The sequence below is a fragment of the Oreochromis aureus genome, linkage group 15 (genome assembly GCF_013358895.1).
Source record: "Oreochromis aureus strain Israel breed Guangdong linkage group 15, ZZ_aureus, whole genome shotgun sequence".
Classification (NCBI taxonomy): domain Eukaryota; kingdom Metazoa; phylum Chordata; class Actinopteri; order Cichliformes; family Cichlidae; genus Oreochromis; species Oreochromis aureus.
In genome coordinates, this window is record NC_052956.1 from 20,250,891 (window position 1) to 20,270,556 (window position 19,666).

General features: G+C 42.9%; 1 protein-coding gene, 1 long non-coding RNA gene and 1 pseudogene across 2 annotated transcripts; all 3 read left to right on the top strand.

Annotated features, from left to right (window-relative positions):
* Nucleotides 1-598: 598 nt before the first annotated feature.
* LOC120433156 lies at nt 599-1,142 on the top strand. The gene is made up of 2 exons (XR_005608368.1): nt 599-845; nt 928-1,142. It is a non-coding gene; the product is annotated as an uncharacterized LOC120433156 (long non-coding RNA).
* Nucleotides 1,143-6,893: 5,751 nt separating this feature from the next.
* On the top strand, nt 6,894-9,135 carry LOC120433208 (annotated as a pseudogene).
* Nucleotides 9,136-9,317: 182 nt separating this feature from the next.
* LOC120433155 (general transcription factor II-I repeat domain-containing protein 2A-like) lies at nt 9,318-10,560 on the top strand. Its single transcript, XM_039598888.1, has 2 exons — nt 9,318-10,313; nt 10,417-10,560. The coding sequence occupies exons 1-2, from the start codon at nt 9,757-9,759 to the stop codon at nt 10,421-10,423; spliced, it is 564 nt and encodes a 187-aa protein (XP_039454822.1). The 5' UTR covers nt 9,318-9,756; the 3' UTR covers nt 10,424-10,560.
* The last annotated feature ends 9,106 nt before the right edge of the window (nt 10,561-19,666 follow it).

Sequence of the window (19,666 nt, forward strand, 5' to 3'; positions counted from 1 at the left end):
AGATTTCAACCAAGATATGGAAGATGGAGAATACATCCTGCTCTACCCTGATGGCTCTCAAATAAAAAATATTCCAGGAACTGGCACACCCTTTACAATTGAACTCTCCAAAGAGGCCATTGGAAAGTCTTACCAAAGAATTAAACTATTCTGCACCCTTGAAGATTTTTTGTCAGAATGTGAGTTAAATAGAATTGCCATTAGTTTATTTTTTTTAATTTTCATATTGTTAAAGATTTTTGTGATTACTGTCTAGAAGAGTCAAGTCTATATTATTCTTTTATATAACAATGCTGCGTATTAAATTTTTAAGTTTTATTTGAATGCCATTACATCTGCAATTGTTATTGTATTGTGTTCTGTTTGTGTTTATGCTGAAGGTTCAGAGTGGTACAGGATCTCAAATGGCATCCACATCAGCAGAATATACTTCAAGTTACAAGTTAGTCTTAAGTTATAAAATTATAAGTACAATAAGTACAATAAACCCATAGTTGTGTGACTCGCAGTTGAAATATTTATCAGATATTTGTTTACTAAAAATAGTGCTGGTTACTGCTGCTATTTTTGATCCTACCCTTTTACAGCAACAAACTTATGTTAACTGTTCTTGTGAAGTTATTCTTGTCACGGCCAGGCGGATCAGCTGCACGCTGATCAGCACTCTCTCTGTTTCTCTCTCTTCCTCTCTCTCTCCGCTTCTCTCTCGCCGGGGCGGAACTCACTGTGGGTTCACGCCCTCGGCCCACGCCCTCGGGAGATGAGACACCTGGGTCTCATTAAGGTGATCAGCATTTAAGCCAGGAGGTGACTGCTGTTCGTCGCTGGATCGTTGTCTACCACGCGTTAGTGAAGCCAAGCTACAGCAAGTTAGTTAAGAGTGTTTTCCTGTGTGCGTCGTACTTAACCCTGTCTCCCTGTCTACAGAGCTCCCTGGATTTTCCCCCCGTGTGATTCCCGTGTGGCAGTGTCGGAGTGTGAGCCTGTGATCGTGTGAGTGGATATTCTGAAGAACGCGTGCTTTCCCCTGGACTTCCCTGGAGACCCCTTCTCCCCTCACTCAGCTGTATATAGCACCCCCCGCACATTCTTGTATATACACCTGGTGCATTGTAAATAAACCCTTCTTGTGAGCATCAGAACCGGAGTCCTGCGCTTGAGTCCTCCTCCAAACTTATGACGACTTTTTGACATGAAACCACTAGGGGTGCAACGATACACAAAATTCACGGTTCGGTGCGGTTCGATACTTTGGTGACACGGTTCGATATTTTTTCGATACAAAAAAATGTTCATGCCTTTTTAATTTATCATTTATTAAAATTATAAATATATATTTTAACTCAAAAGTACAGTTTTTAAATTTAATGTTGCTGAAACAACAACAAAAAAAAAAATCTATTTGATCGAGAAATCACTCATCTTTGGAAAAGAGAGTTTATTACAGAGAAATGGCTCTTTCCAAAATAAAAGCTATACTATACGCTTCTTCTGGGCTATATTCTCAGCAGCATATTAAACATATCAGGTCCCCATAAGGAGAATCATGTGCTAACGGCTGTCTAAATGACTCGGGTAAAGTTTGTAGCATGCGTGCTTGTTGTTTTTGTCTGCTTCCACTTGTCTTTGCACTAGGATGATGTCGTCGTAAATGTGCAGTCATATTCGTTGTGTTCCCACTAGTGCTGTCAGCGTTAATCTCGTTAAAATGACATTAACGCCATAACGCGGCAAATCTCTGTTAACAAGTTACCACGGATCGCCCCGTGCTTGGGGCTGGATGGCGTCAACACGTTAACAAGCTAACTGCGCTAACGCACTAGTTCCCACAAATTGAGCATTGCGTGGCACATCCGACATACTGTTTTACTTTTGTCCATGACGCGCTTACCATCAGGGTCATGCTTCACATGAAAACCAAGATAGTTCCAAACGCCAGATCTGAATGAGGGTGGGGGAGGTTCAATTTCGGGTAGCGTTGAGGCAGTTGCCATGTTGCAACGAGCTTAGCTTCTGTCTTGCTAGCTTGCGCTGCGCTCAGTGGATCTGCACTCGACAGTGCAGCCTAGGTGGAGTAGTCGAACGCAGATCCACTGAGCGCTCAACACAGACAGCATTGTCAGAAGAAAAGTTGATAAAATAAATAAAAAATGTTGTATTGTTCGATACATATGCGTACCGAACCGAAAGCACTGTATCGAACGGTTCAATATTGATACGAATATCGTTGCACCCCTAGAAACCACGTATCGCTCTTACTGTCAACAAGCAGCCGGTGGTTCCGTGGGCACATCGCCCAAGTCAAAGTGCTCACAGGCGGTGGATAGTCCTCACGCAGCAGTCGCCCCCAGCAGCTGTCAGAGCAGATGTTGTTCACCCTTACGTGTACAAACTGCAAATGAATTGCGCATGAGCGAAGCGGGAGCAGCGGTAAATGTTCATTTTTCTTTGTCTAAAATAAATCAGTGCACTAAAACATCATTCCAACATAGTCACTTGCTCATTTCCTCCATCGTGTGTGTGCCTCTCTGTGACATAAGCTAAACATCTAGCTAGCTAGCTCATCATGTCTCAGTATAAACTGTACACTCAAAAATACAGGAAAGAGTGGGAATCAAACCCTGAATTTAAGGGCTGGTTGAAGCAGTTTATTGGAGATGATACACGTGCATACTGCCTGTATTGCAAGGCGGATTTCTATGCCAAACTGAGTGATGTGAAAAAACACATGCTAACACAAAAACATACTCAAAAGGCAAAGCATTATAACAGTTCCACCCAAATGAAACTGCAGTTTCTTACTAAAAAAATAGACTCTTCAAAAAAGGCCGAAGCCACCATGGCATTAGCTGAACACTGTTCCATGCTGGCATGTGATCATATTGGAGAGGCATGTAGAGATGCTTTCTCAGACTCCACTGCTGCCACCCATTTCAAAATGCACAGGACAAAGTGCACAGACATGATTAATGGTGTTCTGGCACCATACTTTCTGAAAAAGTTGGTTGCAGATGTGGGTGATCAGCGTTTCTAAGTATCTGGGGGTTGTCATAAGGTACTTTAGTGACACCAAGCAGACAATTGTGTCCACTTTTCTAGGGCTTGTTGAGTTGGAGGGAGGAGATGCCAGATCTATAGCTCGTGTTGTTGTGGGTTTCCTTGAGAAGTGTTGTCTTAAAAAAGACAATCTCTTGGGGATAGGAACCGACAATGCATCTGTGATGACAGGGATTAACAATGGGGTCCATAAAGTGCTGAAGGAGGAGTATGGCCTCAAAGATCTTGTTCTTATTCGCTGTGTATGCCACTCTCTGCAGCTTGCTGTAAGTCATGCTTCCAATGACACCATACCCTGTAGTGTGGAGTACTTGGTACGAGAGACTTATACAGTGGCTTGCAAAAGTATTCGAACTTTTCCACATTTTGTCACATTACAGCCACAAACATGAATCAATTTTATTGGATTTCCACATGAAAGACCAATACAAAGTGGTGTACACGTGAGAAGTGGAACGAAAATCAAACATGATTCCAAATATTTTTTTACAAATAAATAACTGAAAAGTGGGGTGTGCGTAATTATTCAGCCTCCACCTGGTCTGAGTGCAGTCAGTTGCCCATAGACATTGCCTGATGAGTGCTAATGACTAAATAGAGTGCACCTGTGTGTAATCTAATCTCAGTACAAATACAGCTGCTCTGTGACAGCCTCAGAGGTTGTCTAAGAGAATATTGGGAGCAACAACACCATGAAGTCCAAAGAACACACCAGACAGGTCAGGGATAAAGTTATTGAGAAATTTAAAGCAGGCTTAGGCTACAAAAAGATTTCCCAAGCCTTGAACATCCCACGGAGCACTGTTCAAGCCATCATTCAGAAATGGAAGGAGTATGGCACAACTGTAAACCTACCAAGACAAGGCCGTCCACCTAAACTCACAGGCCGAACAAGGAGAGCGCTGATCAGAAATGCAGCCAAGAGGCCCATGGTGAATCTGGACGAGCTGCAGAGATCTACAGCTCAGGTGGGGTAATCTGTCCATAGGACAACTATTAGTCGTGCACTGCACAAAGTTGGCCTTTATGGAAGAGTGGCAAGAAGAAAGCCATTGTTACCAGAAAACCATAAGGAGTCCCGTTTGCAGTTTGCCACAAGCCATGTGGGGGACACAGCAAAGATGTGGAAGAAGGTGCTCTGGTCAGATGAGACCAAAATGGAACTTTTTGGCCAAAATGCAAAACACTATGTGTGGTGGAAAACTAACACTGCACATCACATCACATCACATCACATGCAGGGACAGGGAAGCTGGTCAGAGTTGATGGGAAGATGGATGGAGCCAAATACAGGGCAATCTTGGAAGAAAGCCTCTTGGAGTCTGCAAAAGACTTGAGACTGGGGCGGAGGTTCACCTTCCAGCAGGACAACGACCCTAAACATAAAGCCAGGGCAACAATGGAATGGTTTAAAACAAAACATATCCATGTGTTAGAATGGCCCAGTCAAAGTCCAGATCTAAATCCAATCGAGAATCCGTGGCAAGATCTGAAAACTGCTGTTCACAAACGCTGTTCATCTAATCTGACTGAGCTGGAGCTGTTTTGCAAAGAAGAATGGGCAAGGATTTCAGTCTCTAGATGTGCAAAGCTGGTAGAGACATACCCTAAAAGACTGGCAGCTGTAATTGCAGCAAAAGGTGGTTCTACAAAGTATTGACTCAGGGGGCTGAATAATTACGCACACCCCACTTTGCAGTTATTTATTTGTAAAAAATGTTTGGAATCATGTTTGATTTTCGTTCCACTTCTCACGTGTACACCACTTTGTATTGGTCTTTCACGTGGAATTCCAATAAAATTGATTCATGTTTGTGGCTGTAATGTGACAAAATGTGGAAAAGTTCAAGGGGGCCGAATACTTTTGCAAGCCACTGCAACTGGTTTTCAGTGTCTCCGAAGTGCAGGGAGGCCTACAAGGCCATTTATGAGACTATCAACTGTGGGGAGAAACCTTTACAGATAACCAAGGTGTGTGCCACATGTTGGCTCTCCATTGAACCTGTGGTTTCACGCATTTTGGACCAGTGGGATAAGATAAGATAAGATAAGATAAGATAACCTTTATTAGTCCCACACGTGGGAAATTTGTTTGAGCTTAGGCTGCATTTTGCAGTCACCAAGTCCAGTGAACACTGCTGCATGGCTGAAGTTTTATACTCCATGTACAATGACCCTCAAAATATCTTGTACATGACTTTTCTGAAGTCAGTGCTGGGAGAGGTACAGACCGCCATCAAGGCTTTTGAAGGAGAACAGGTAGATCCTCTTAAACTACTTTACAGCTTGGTTAGCCTGATCAAGTCTGTGAGCAGCACGGTGCTGAATCCACTGGCGAATGTTGATGTACTCAAAGAGCCAATAGAGGGATACATCAGTTCCAAACCATACCTTGGTTACCTTTTTGAGTCGAAAGCAGCTGAGTTGCACCTTGCGCCTGAGGATGAAAAAAATGTCAGAAAGCAGTGTGTAGCCTTTACCATATCCCTTACTAATGAGTTGAGGGTGAGACTGCCAGACAATATTGAAGCATTGCAGTACATGTCAGTTTTCAATGTGGAGGAAACTCTAAAGCACAACAAGAGCCGTGGAGAAATAGAAAAAATTGCAAAACTCCTTGGCTTCTCCCCTGAAGCAATAGATAAGATTGTCCATCAATGGCGTACCATCCATCTTAGTAAATGGAATGAGACAAAAAACACAATGGACTTCTGGAGTGAGATTTGGAAGTACAGGGATACAGCTGATATCAACCCATTTCAAGAACTTGCAATGGCTGCTGTGTCTGTGTTGTCCTTGCCACACTCAAATGCTGAAGTTGAGAGAGTATTCAGCCAGATGAGTGTGGTAAAAAGCAAACTTAGAAATCGGATGTCCTTGCAGAGCCTTAACTCCATCCTGTACATCCGATATGGACTGAAGCTGTCTGGTGAGGCTTGCTATGAGCACCAGCTGCCTGACAATGTTTTGCAGCTTTTTGGCACATCAGCTGCGTACTCATTTAAGTCAAGTGCTACAGTTGCTGAACCTGCAGTAGAGAATCTTGACAAAAATGAGGACGAGCCAGCCAGCACAGCCAGCACAGCCTGGATGTCTGAACAAAAAACAAAAAAAAACCCCCAATCAGCCTGAATTAGGACCAGACTACTCCCCAGCATTTTTTCGCATTGCCACTGTTTATTTCTACTGTCTGTTTTTGGTCCATTTAGATTGCTAATGTAGTTTGTTAACAACATTATGGTTAAAAATGTTCTTCTGTTACCCTTATTCTTGTGTGGTTTAAAACTACTTAAAAAGGAAAAAAAATTAAAAAGCCCCCCCCCCCCCAAAAAAAAGTAACTCCGCCAGAGTGCCTATTTTGGGTCACTTTTGCCGGTCCCAAGCCCGGATAAAGGAGGAGGGTTGGAATTATGATATTAAAACAATAATTGCTAAAAGAAATGTAACTTGTAGTTGTAAATATAAATGCCTAAATGCATTTAGGATGTTTTTTACTCACTTTATGTCTGTCCATGGTGCTACTTCTCTCTCCTACCTACAGCGTAGTTTACAAGCATGACCAATTATGCAAATAAGGTGATGACGTCATTTAGTGACTTCTAGCGACTTTTAGGACAGCCAATAGCGATTTTCCTTACTGAGGAGTTGGCAACACTGTCACTGACTCATTCTACAGTGATGAACCTGGTGGATTGACGCCTGCAGATGTCATCTCAAATCTGTGTCTGAAGAATAACAAAACTTCCTGTAGCAGATTCAACATTAACTGAGCCAGTGTCTGGGATGGTGCCTACCAAGGCTTCAGAAGGTCTTCATATAGTCCCAACTCTGGCATGATGGTGAAATTCTCTGATGACGTTGGGCTGGTGGAAGAGGCAATAGACACAGGTGAGCCTACTCGAGAATTTCTCACCCTTTTGATGGAAGCCATAAGGACGAGAAGAATATTCGAAGGAAAAGACCATGCCAAATATCTCACATTTGATAGTAAAGGTATTTATTTTTTTCACATTTTTTGCCATGGTCAAAATTAGTTTATTATAATGTAATATCTTTATCTTCAGATGAAAATGAATATTTCTACATTGGAAGAATGATTGCAGTTTCCATTGTCCATGGTGGTCCAGGGCCACGTTGTCTATCTCCAAACTTCTTTATGTACCTTGTTGGAAAAGACAAGACATTTGAGGCTCCAATTGATGATATACCAGATGAAGAAATCAAGAAGGCTCTACTACAGGTAAATTTGTGATGTTAGGATTATGACAAACGCCAATAAATGCAAAAGACCTATATTTAATACCAGTTATTTACTTAACATAATCTTGGAAAATACTCTCCCAAAAAATCATCCCAGGCCTATATGACAGAGAATGTGCATCCTCTTTTCATTTTGCATATTTTAATTTATATTTTATTATATTGTGGTTTGCAGTGTTTTGTGTTGTTTCACTTTAAATTTGTGTAAAAGGAGAAAGCTGAAAATTTAAAGTTAAAGTTGAAATGTAAATAGTTGGTTTTTGTATTTTATAGGGTTTTTTTTATTACATTTTATGTGGAGTGAATAAATAAAAGTATATTTACGGTGGCCCCTAGAGACAAAGCACGTACAAACTCCAAAACACGTACAAACTGCAAAGCACGTACAAACTACAAAACGCATACAAACTCCAACGCACGTACAAACTCCCAAACGCATGCAAATTCCAAAACACGTACAAATTCCGAAGCATGTACAAATTCCAAAGCACGTGAATCCCCCAAAACACAACGGAAGTGTTCCAGGATGCTAGGGGCAGTATTGAGCTTTTGTTACCTAGTGGACAGGTAAATGAAATTTTTTTCTTAATTATTTGAATATATATATATGAGTGCTTGTGTATAAATACACAAACAATACACATATGTTTTCAACTGTGTAATTTAAGTGATCTAGGTAGCTCTGTTTTGGAAGTTCAGTTAATGCTAGCAATGTGTTTTGGAATTTGTACATGCTTTGGAATTTGTTCGTGCTTTGGAGTTTGTACGTGTTTTGGAGTTTGTACGTGCTTTGTCTCTAGGGGCCCCCGTATATATTTATATATAAACGTATATAAATAAAACCACGTTTTTTTTACATTAGTAATTCCTTTTGTGCATAATTTTATATTGTTTTTGATAATAAATTAATTAAAGCAACAAAACAACCTGAAGAGCCAGTTGGGAGCTGAAAGAGCTGGCTCTTTTTAGTGAGCCGAGCCGAAATAGCTGGTTCTCTAAAAAGAGCCGGAATTCCCATCACTACAAAGAGTACAATATACGTCGGCATTTTGACACCAAACACGGAGCCAAGTATGCCAAAGTTAGCATTCAAGAAAAACGATAAATAGTCAAAGAATTAAAAGACAAACTGCGATGGCAGCAGAATGTGTTCACAAAAGCCAAAGCCAAAAATGATGTGGCAGTGAGAGCTAGCTTTATTGTGGCTGAAGAAATCGCCCGCGCTTCAAAGTGTTTTTCGGAGGGAGCGGTGTTGAAGCAGTGCATGCTGAAGGTGTGTGAGCAGGTGTACCCCGACCAGATACAGACTTTTCAAAATGTCAGTTTGTCAAGAAACACCATCGCGGACCTTTCAACACAGGTAACTGAAGAGTCTCGCAGTTACACAGCCTTCTCATTAGCTGTTGATGAAAGCACAGACAACACGGATACGGTGCAGCTATCCATTTTTATTAGAGGCGTTAAGCCGGACCTCTCTGTCACCGAGGAGCTCTTGGATGTAGCTGCCATGCATGGGACTACCACGGGACGGGACATTTATAATGCGGTGGAGAAATCCATAAGTAAAACTGGATTGCCCTGGGAAAAGTTGGTGTCGTTAACTACAGATGGCGCACCTGATATGTGTGGGGGAAAAGCAGGACTGGTTGGACTAATACAGGAGAAAAGTAACTGTCATACACCACTGATAACGTATCACTGCATTATCCATCAAGAAGCTTTGTGCGGAAAGGTGCTGGAGATGAATCACGTAAATGGTAAATGGCCTGTATTTATATAGCGCTTTACTAGTCCCCAAGGACCCCAAAGCGCTTTACATATCCAGTCATCCACCCATTCACACACTGGTGATGGCAAGCTACATTGCAGCCACAGCCACCCTGGGGCGCACTGACAGAGGCGAGGCTGCCGGACACTGGCGCCACCGGGCCCTCTGACCACCACCAGTAGGCAACGGGTGAAGTGTCTTGCCCAAGGACACAACGACCGAGACTGTCCAAGCCAGGGCTCGAACCGACAACCTTCCGATTACAAGGCGAACGCCAAACTCTTGAGCCACGATCGTCCCGATGTAATGAACATGGTCATGAAAACTGTAAATTTCATTTGGGTTCGTGGCCTGAATCACCACCAGTTCCAGCTGTTCCTGCAGGAGATGGGCTTGGAACACGAAGACCTGCCATACCATACAGAAGTGAGGTGGCTAAGTAGGAGCAAAGTCCTCAAACAATTTTTTGAGCTTAGGGAGGACATTGCTTTTTTCATGCAGAATAAAGGAAAACCCCTGTCTGAACTGTCAGATCCAAATTGGCTGTGTGATTTTGCCATCTTATGTGACATAACTGAGCATCTCGCCCAACTGAATCAGAAGCTGCAGGGACGCAAACAAGCATCATACAGATGCCCAATATGATCACGTTTCCAGCGTAAACTGGACCTATGGAAGTGCCAAGTGGAACAGGGCAATCTTGTCACATTTCTGTTTGTCAGAGGATCTCAGCATCATTTCCAGGTGTTTTTTCATGTGCTCGTTTAGCTACAAAACTGAGCCGGTTAATGAATGCGTTTGATTGGCGCTTCTCAGACTTCAGAACACTATACTCGGGCTTCGCCATCTTTACCAGTCCTTTCACCACTGATGTCAGCAAAGCCCCCCATCACCTTCAGCTGGAGTTAATCGAGCTTCAAAGCAACAGTGGCCTGAAAGCAAAGTTCCAAGATGCTGCAATCGAGGACTTTTACCGTCTACTGCCCCCTGGTGTAATGCCACAGCTTCGACTTCATGCTGCCCGTGTTCTGTCCATGTTGGGGAGCACCTATTTGTGCGAACAAATGTTTTCAACAATGAATCTGAACAAAATCAAGCACAGATCACGCATCACTGATGACAACCTCCAAGCTGTTTCGCGGATTGCAACAGTACAAGAACTAAAACCAGACATTGACACGCTGACCAAAGGAAAACGGTGTCAGACATCAGGCCATAAAACACATAGGTAAGTAATTTTAAAAACCTATTTAAAATATAATAAAATGTATTTCAACCAAGTGCAATTTAATGATAGCACTTGCATGTTGTTTTGTGTTTGTTGTTTTCAGAACATGATCAATGGATGAGGTTGGTGGAGAGCGGATCCACTTGATGTGTTCAAGGACAGGCAGGATGTCATTTTGAACTCATAGTTGTGAGCTGAGACAATGTTTATTTGTTATCCATCCATCCATCCATCTTCATCCGCTTTATCCGAGGCCGGGTCGCGGGGGCAGCAGCCTAAGCAGAGAAGCCCAGACCTCCCTCTCCCCAGCCACCTCCTCCAGCTTATCCGGGGGAACACCAAGGCGTTCCCAGGCCAGCCGAGAGATATAATCTCTCCAGCGTGTCCTGGGTCTGCCCCGAGGCCTCCTCCCAGTGGGACATGCCCGGAACACCTCACCCAGGAGTCGCCCAGGAGGCATCCTTGTCAGATGCCCGAACCACCTCAACTGGCTCCTTTCGATGTGGAGGAGCAGCGGCTCTACTCTGAGCCCCTCCCGGATGGCCGAACTTCTCACCCTATCTCTAAGGGAGAGGCCAGCCACCCTTCGGAGGAAGCTCATTTCTGCCGCTTGTATCCGCGATCTCGTTCTTTTCGGTCACTACCCACAGCTCGTGGCCCATAGGTGAGGGTAGGGACGTGATCGACCGGTGAATTGAGAGCTTCGCTTTTTACACTCAGCTCCCTCTTCACCACGACGGGACCGGTGCAGCGTCCGCATCACTGCAGCCGCAGCACCAATCCGTCTGTCGATCTCCGGCTCCTTCTCCCATCACTCGCGAACAAGACCCGAGATACTTGAACTCCTCCACCTGGGGCAGGAACTCATCCCCGACCCGGAGTGGGCACTCCACCCTTTTCCGGCTGAGAACCATGGCCTCAGATTTGGAGGTGCTGATCCTCATTCCCGCTGCTTCACACTCGGCTGCAAACCGTTCCAGTGCGAGCTGGAGGCCTTCACCTGATGAAGCCAACAGAACCACATCATCCGCAAAAAGCAGAGATGAGATTCTGAGGCCACCGAAGCGAAAGCCCTCCGCCACTTGGCTGCGCCTAGAAATCCTGTCCATAAAAATTATGAACAGAACCGGTGACAAAGGGCAGCCCTGGCGGAGCCCATCACCCACCGGGAACGAGTCCGACTTATTGCCGGCAATGCGAACCAAACTCTTACAATGGTTGTATAGGGATCAAATGGCCCGTAGCAATGGGCCAGACATCCCATACTCCCGCAACACCTCCCACAGGACACCCCGAGGGACACGGTCAAATGCCTTCTCCAGGTCCACAAAACACATGTAGACTGGTTTGGCAAACTCCCATGCACCCTCAAGTATCCTTGAGAGGATAAAGAGCTGGTCCAGTGTTCCACGACCAGGACGAAAACCGCATTGTTCCTCCCGTATCCGAGGTTCGACTAGCGGACGAACTCTCCTTTCCAGCACCCTGGCATAGACTTTCCCAGGGAGGCTGAGGAGTGTGATCCCCCTGTAGTTGGAACACACCCTCCGGTCTCCCTTCTTAAAGATGGGGACCACCACCCCGGTCTGCCAATCCAGGGGTACTGCCCCTGATCTCCACGCAACATTGTAGAGGCGTGTCAACCAGGACAGCCCTACAACGTCCAGAACCTTCAGGAACTCGGGCGGACCTCATCAACACCAGGGCTCTGCCACCAAGGAGTTGTTTAACTGCCTCAGTGACCTCGCCCCGGAAATTGGCGGGTCATTCCCTCATCCCAGACTCTGCTTCCTCCTCGGAAGACGTGTCAGTGGGATGAGGGAGGTCCTCAATATTCCTTCCACCGCCTGACAATTTTCTCAGTCGACGTCAGCAGCGCTCCGCCAGCACTATACACAGTGCAGGTAGAGCACCGCTTTCCCCTCCTGAGACGCCTGACGGTTAGCCAGAATCTCTTCGAGGCAGTCCGAAAGTCTTTTTCCATGGCCTCTCCGAACTCCTCCCACACCCGAGTTTTTGCTTCAGCCACTGCCCGAGCCACATTCCGCTTGGCCTGTCGATACCTGCCGGCTGCCTCCGGAGTCCCACAGGCTAACCAAGCCCGATAGGATTCCTTCTTCAGCCTGGTGGCTCCCTTCACCTCTGGTGTCCACCATTTGGTTCGGGGATTACCACCACGGCAGGCACCAACCACCTTGCGGCCGCAGCTCAATGCAACAGCTTCGGCGATGGAGACGCTGAACATGGTCCATTCGGACTCAATGTCCCCAGTCTCCCTCGGAATGCTGTTGAAGCTCTGCCGGAGGTGTGCGTTGAAGATCTCGCGGACTGGGGCCTCTGCTAGACGTTCCCAGCACACCCTCACTACACGTTTAGGTGCACCGGGTCTGTCCAGCGTCCTCCCCCGCCACCTGATCCAACTCACCACCAGGTGGTGATCAGTTGACAGCTCAGCCCCTCTCTTTACCCGAGTGTCCAGAACATATGGTCGCAGGTCTGGTGATACAATTACAAAATCGATCATCGACCTGCGGCCTAGAGCGTCCTGGTGCCACGTGCACTTATGGACACTCTTATGTTCGAACAAGGTGTTCGTTATGGCCAAACTGTGGTTTGCACAGAAGTCCAATAACAAAACACCGCTCGGATTCAGATCAGGGAGGCCGTTCCTCCCAATCACGCCCCTCCAGGTCTCGCTGTTGTTACCCACGTGAGCATTGAAGTCTCCCAGCAGGACAACAGAGTCTCCAGATGGGGCACCTTCCAGCACCCCCCCCAGGGAAGGCTGGGTACTCTGAACTGCCACTCGGCGCATAAGCGCAGATGACAGTCAGGGAACAAACCCTCTCATCCACCGGGAAAAACCCCAACGTACCGGCAGCAAGCCGAGGGGATATTAGAATACCCACCCCAGCCCGCCGCCTCTCACCTGGGGCAACTCCAGACTGAGACAGAGTCCAGCCCCTCTCCAGGAGACTGGTTCCAGAGCCCAAGCCATGCGTAGAGGTGAGCCCGACTATATCTAGCCGGTACCTCTCAACCTCACGCACTAACTCAGGCTCCTTCCCCACCAGAGAGGTGACATTCCATGTCCCTATTGCCAGTCTTGGCAGCCGGGGATCAGTCCGCCAGGGCCTCCGCTCCTGGCCGCCTTGTTATTTTGAGTTATATTATACTACTTTATGTGCAACAATGTTTTTGTTATTTACAGGTTTATGCAGACAAATGTTTACTCCTGAAGGCTGTGGACAGCCTTTTGTTTTTGTAAAATTCTACATCTGTCCCATGTTCTTTGTAGCTCACTATTGATGATTGTATGTTATTCTGATCCTCTCAATTGAGACCAAACCATTTTGATAAGTTATTATCATAACTTGTTTAAATATTTTTCTTTATTTGCTTAAATAGTTTGATTGTTGAGCAGTGGAGTAATGTGGGTTCCTTAACTTGACAAATTAGATTAGATGTATGTCATAGTAACGGAACAACAAGCAAACACTTTTTAAATGCATAGTAATATTTGTAACTTGAATGAGTAATAAATACATTTGTCAATATGTTATGTAGTTACATTTATTTTACGTTATATTTGGTTACACTGAATTACATTTATATTATTTCACAGTTACATCTGGCCCTTTGAGGGCAACCATTATGCTCATGTGGCCCTCAGTGAAAATGAGTTTGACACCCCTGCTATACAACAACATATACAAGTATATACATAAACAGAGAACTGGGGATACTGTTCTCCAACTACAACAATATCTATAACAACAACACTCATCTACACATGGTTGTATTTGAAGGTGCAATGCTTCGCAGCCAGTAGCAGAATTTAAAAAATCAAAATCAAATTCTTTTTTCCAATTATTTTGGAACTTGCACGCATATTTCCTTCTCTTACTGATCATTGCCATTTCTCTTCTGCTTCCTTTTCCTTTGTTCTGAGTCCCACGCTTGACTTCGAGGTGCTACCGTTATTATTGTCCGGCCGGAAACGGCAGCCCGGTTAAGGATGATTTAGGAATTTTGATGTCCGGGTGGATATCGGGAGAAATTCGGGAGAATGGTTCCCCCGGGAGATTTTCGGGAGGGGCACTGAAATTCTGGATTCTCCCTGAAAAACTGGGAGGGTTGGCATGTATGCTCCACCCAGGGTGGAGATTTTCGAAAACTCAGTTTTTGCGTTCACGTGTGGACGAGGAAAACGGAGATTTAGTCATGCAACGTCAAAGTTGTGCGCCTTTTTTGACGTGACGCTGTGTGCCACGTCATTGTTTGCATGAGATGAATTTCTACAATGTCGGATATACACAAAATACTGTTGCTGTTAATCTGACTTTTTGCAGTTTTTACACACTTACACATACACACGCAGTTAAGACAGCGGCGTCAGAGTGAACTTCTCCATTCAACACAGACGGTCTCAAAACCTAAACCGATGTCGTCGTCGGTTTTGAATAAATTTAATTTATTTTTAATTGAGATTTATGCATGCTGGGATTGCTAGGATTTGGTATGTTCTTGACAATGTTTGATTGCATTTTTGGCGTTTACATGTGGACAGAGATATTTTTCAAAACTGCATGTGTGGACGGGATTTTTTTTTTTAAAAAGAACAAAAACGGAAAATCTCTGTTTTAAAAAATAGCCGTGTACTTGTGGACGTAGCCTCAGAACGTAGCTGCCATCCAACCCCATCAGTGACTGTTGACGAAAGGGATCATTGGCCATCATCAAGTTTGTGATTTGAATGTAGTTGGGCTAAAAAAAATTGAAAGAGCCTTATTGACTGAGTCCAGTCAGTCAATATACTCCTTCATATGCTGTAAGGAAGCCAAAAAAAAAGCTGAAGTGAATTACTGCACCACCTATCCAGCTGGTGAAACTGCAGAGACACTAGAAGAAATCAGAGTGGACCTCCTGTCAGAAGTTAAGAAAAACAATTACCACAGGGTGGCTGCAATGATAGAGAAGACCTTTGCTCTGAGAAGGCAAGAGGTAGGACACAAAGCACCGATGACAGCTGGTTCAAAATGAGATGCCCAGCTCTTCCATGTGTGTGAGGTAATTGAATGGATCTGAAAAAACGTCAATATTTTGCTTCCATTGGAATATTATATAGAAGTAACTTGTGATCAAATGGGATTTACTGAAGGTCAGCTAAAGCAGCCTGTGTTGGCTCAGCTACAAATGGGAATATATGAATGCAAGAACCTAATATACAAGAAACTAATGGATTATGCATTCACATGTCTTGAACAGACTTGATTGATTTTTAAATGTGTATTGAATAATGACGTCACAATCCTTAGTTAATTATTTGTGTTGTCTGACTTTTTTAAGTATCCTGGGGTGTCATGAAAGGTGCTATGTAACTCTCAGTTATAAATGTATTCTTATTATTAGCCAAACTGAGTTTTCTCTATTGATTATTCTGCCTTTTGTAGGGTAGGGTAGGTGAGTGCAGAAATCAAGAAAACAACAATCCATTTGCAGTCCAAGTTCTTTTCCCAGCTGGATAGTAATTCGGCACCTACAACAACTTGGGTTGTAGGTGCCATGATGGTCTTAAGTTATTATAATAATTACAGAAAATTGTGAGATTTAGTTAATTTTTTTAATCTGTTAACAGCACTAATATGTATACAAGAAAGTTTGGATATTCTGTAAAGTGTAACTAAAACTAGAATGCATTGATTTGCATTTCAACACCAAATTTTACTTAAAAATGTACATAGATTTGGTGAGTTAGAAACATTTGTAAATGTTTTTGTACTTGATTCTTATCTGCTGCGGAGTATTTTTTACTCTGCTTGAACTGTAGCTTCTAGAACACAGTTTAGAAAACTAGTCAGTTAAATTCGTAATTCACCTAAAATATCTGTTCAGTGAAATTGATTTCACTTTGATCTGCAGACAAGCTAATGTGATTTCCGTGTCTCCTTTATCAGGCTGTAGGATGGTAAGCTTTAGTGTTTAACTGAGTCCAGTTTAAATTTTCAGACATGAATGTGCCAATGTCACCTTACAAATAAACAACAGCACTTTGACTAACTTAACTGAAAAATAATTCACTGGAACTACAATGTTTATTTTACTGCTCTATTCAATAAATCATTAGATTCAACATTTTCTATCATGTAACTTGCACTTGCATTTTATGTATGCTTCACACCTTATGTGAAAGTTATTATAAATCCAATAAATTGAAGAAAAAAAAGATGTGTATGACACATTTTATAAGTTTTAGGTGTAGTAATAGTGTATGCATTTTAACCAGAATCAGACTTTGTTAAACATTCCAAAATATTACTCTTAAAAATGAACTTAAAATCATGGAAAGAATTTCCACATTATTAAATGGCTTTCTATTAGCCTTAAACACTTGTGTTGGACTAACGTAATTTGTAAGAGTTTCTTCAACTCAATTAACTTAAGTTAGAGCCAAATTTAGCAAATTAGTTGAAGAAAACCTACTGAAACAAGTTGGAACAAAACCCTTTAAGTTGGATAAAAACTTAAATTATATTGGATTCAAATGCAGTAAATAAGTTGATTCATCAATCATTAATCAAGTTGTACTTAAGTACATTAACTTGGAATAACAGAACTGCATAATGCTAAAATGAAGCAACGTGGAAATTCTTGCCATGATTTTTTATGTTCATTTAAATAGTTATTTTTTTGAGTGTATATAGCCATTTTTTCCCATCTGTGCACTCCACTAATGCCTGCTTTAAGTGGTTTATGTTAAGGTAACTTGTTAATGAGTATCTGGTAGAATTTAATTTATTCCTTGTTCTGATGTGGCTATATACTCTACTGAGAATATGCATATTTAATAATAATGTGAGTGGATCTTCAAAATAGACATCAAAGTAGCTCATGGAGAAAATGAGTAGAAAAAGTTAAGAGTTTATTAGCAATAATCCTGTTTGAATAATTATAACCATCATAAGCAACCAAATCATCTCAACATGTATTTGCTCAAAAATTAATTTATTACTACAAACACATCTTTAATCATCGAGACAAGGAAAAGCAATAGTAGATAAATGGAAGTATCTCTTCTCTGGAAGGTGTGGAATTTCATCAGGTGGGCATGGTGAAACCTCATGAGCAGTTACACTGGGAGGCTTTTCTGTGAATGTTGAAGAAAGGGACAGTTAGGTTGTGCCAAAATAACCACCAAAAAGACAAAACCTAAACTTAGCTGAGCTCTTACCCTAGAAAAAAAAAAAAAAAGGGTGAAAACCCCAATTCTCAACTCAAAGCAAGCTCAAAATTACATGGGTGGCACCAACCTACTTACCAAGTGTTTCTAACAGAAAGGATTCTACGTGAATAAGTGTATTGGGTCCGCAGACTTACGTAGTCCTCTTTACTCCCACCACAACCATCAAACAAAAGAAATACACCAGAGGCGCTCTACACAGGTGCCAAACAATTCCAAGCAAGGAAGAGAGAGCCGCACCCAGCCACAGGTGAGTCTCCTTATCAAGGTGTGCACTCCTGGTTTGTCTAATCAAAGCCTCCTTCCTCTAATTAGCTGGAGATCCCCAAATTGACACCAGCCTGCAGTCTGTGTACCTGAGGAAATGGCAAACAAAAGGAGAGGGAAAGAAAACATGCAGCCTGCAGACATGTAACAACATTCAGATTAAGTATAATTCCTAAATATTTCATCCCTTTTTGTAACAAATTAAAATTGAAATTAGCAATACAAGTCTGAGATATTGGCATTGCCTCCGACTTATGCCAGTTAATTTTGTAACCTGATAACTTAGAGAATTCACCAATAACATTTAGCAATTTTGTTATGGAGTTGGTGGGGTCCTGACACATCACCACAATATTGTCTGCATACAAAAATAATTTATGTTCTCTCCCCCCCTCCGTTCACACCCACAATACTTGAATCTTTCCTAATTTTAATAGCCAGGGGGTCCATAAAGATAGTGAACAGGAGTGGGCTAAGACTACAACCCTGACGAGTAGACCTGGAGATATTAAAAAATGGGAACATCAGTCCATTGGTGAGAACAGAGGCTTTCGGCCCTGAATACAGTGTCTTAACCCATCTACAGAAATTATCACCAATTCCAAATTTTGACAATGCTCCATTCAACCCTGTCAAGGGCTTTAGGGCGTCAAGCGAAATTATTACTACCGGTTTTGGGTTATATTTATTAGCTCAAATAAGATGTAATAGTCTCCTCATGTTATCAGCTGATGATTGATGCTTAATAAACCCCACTTGGTCTTTATGAACAATCTGCGGGAATACAGACTCCGGTCTTGCTGCCAAGATCTATGACAGTATTTTACAATCCACATTTTATAAACTAATAGGTCTAAAATTGGCTGGGTCGGTTAAATCTTTCTTTACTTTCTTTCGCCTTTGAACTATATTGCAGACATTTGCTCTAATAAAGGCCTTTAGGGTATCTCATACCGTAGCCAGTCTCTCTGTGGTCAAAATATTTACATCCAAGAAAAAAATAATATCATCTTTTAATGTTGCCACAAATTGTTCATCATGTAAAAGACTTGGATTTAGTTTCCACCTGCCCCGACTATATTTCTCAACTTGCAAGTCTATATTTAGTTCTACTGGAGTATGATCTCGTATTATGATTATACTTATTTCACCGTTCACAACCAAGTCAGCACTCAGACCAGATATTAAGAAATAATTCTGGAACAACTTTTATGAGAATGTGAATAAAACGTGTATTCCGTTTCTGAAGGATGTACAAGTCTCCAGATATCGACCAGCCCAGTTACCTCTTTAAAGGTGGCTGCTGCAGATTTATTTTTTGCACTACGGCCTAGACTTGTACCACTCCTATCCATATACTCATCCAGAACCTGATTAAAATCTCCTCCCAGCACAATCTGGCCCTCAAAGTCACCTAGTATCTTAATAATACTGGCAACAAATTTGGGGTGGAGGACATGGAGGCAGTGGAATCTCGTGAGGCAGTGGGCTGGTACACTTTAGATCAGTGTCATCAGCACACACAGGGGATGGTGGAGGACTTGGAGGCAGTGGAACATCACAAGTCATCAGCCTAATGTGTTTAGGCATCAAATGTTCCTCTTAATCATCCACAGACAACACGGTTGAACTTCGGTGCTTTCCACAGTGACCAAAAGCTTCAACACGTGGATTTCTTGGAGGCAGAGGAATCTCACAAGGAGATATGAAAAAGGCCACTTCATCATCCAGGGAAGAACAATCGTTTTTTTTAAATCTGGGTGCATGACTTTATGAGTGTCCTTTGACTTAAACCAGTCATCAGCAGGTGGAGGACTTGGAGGCAGTGGGACCTCACATGCAGGTA

Excerpts from the sequence above, each read along its gene's own strand:
- LOC120433155 (XM_039598888.1), top strand. The coding sequence starts at position 9,757 with ATGGAAGTGCCAAGTGGAACAGGGCAATCTTGTCACATTTCTGTTTGT.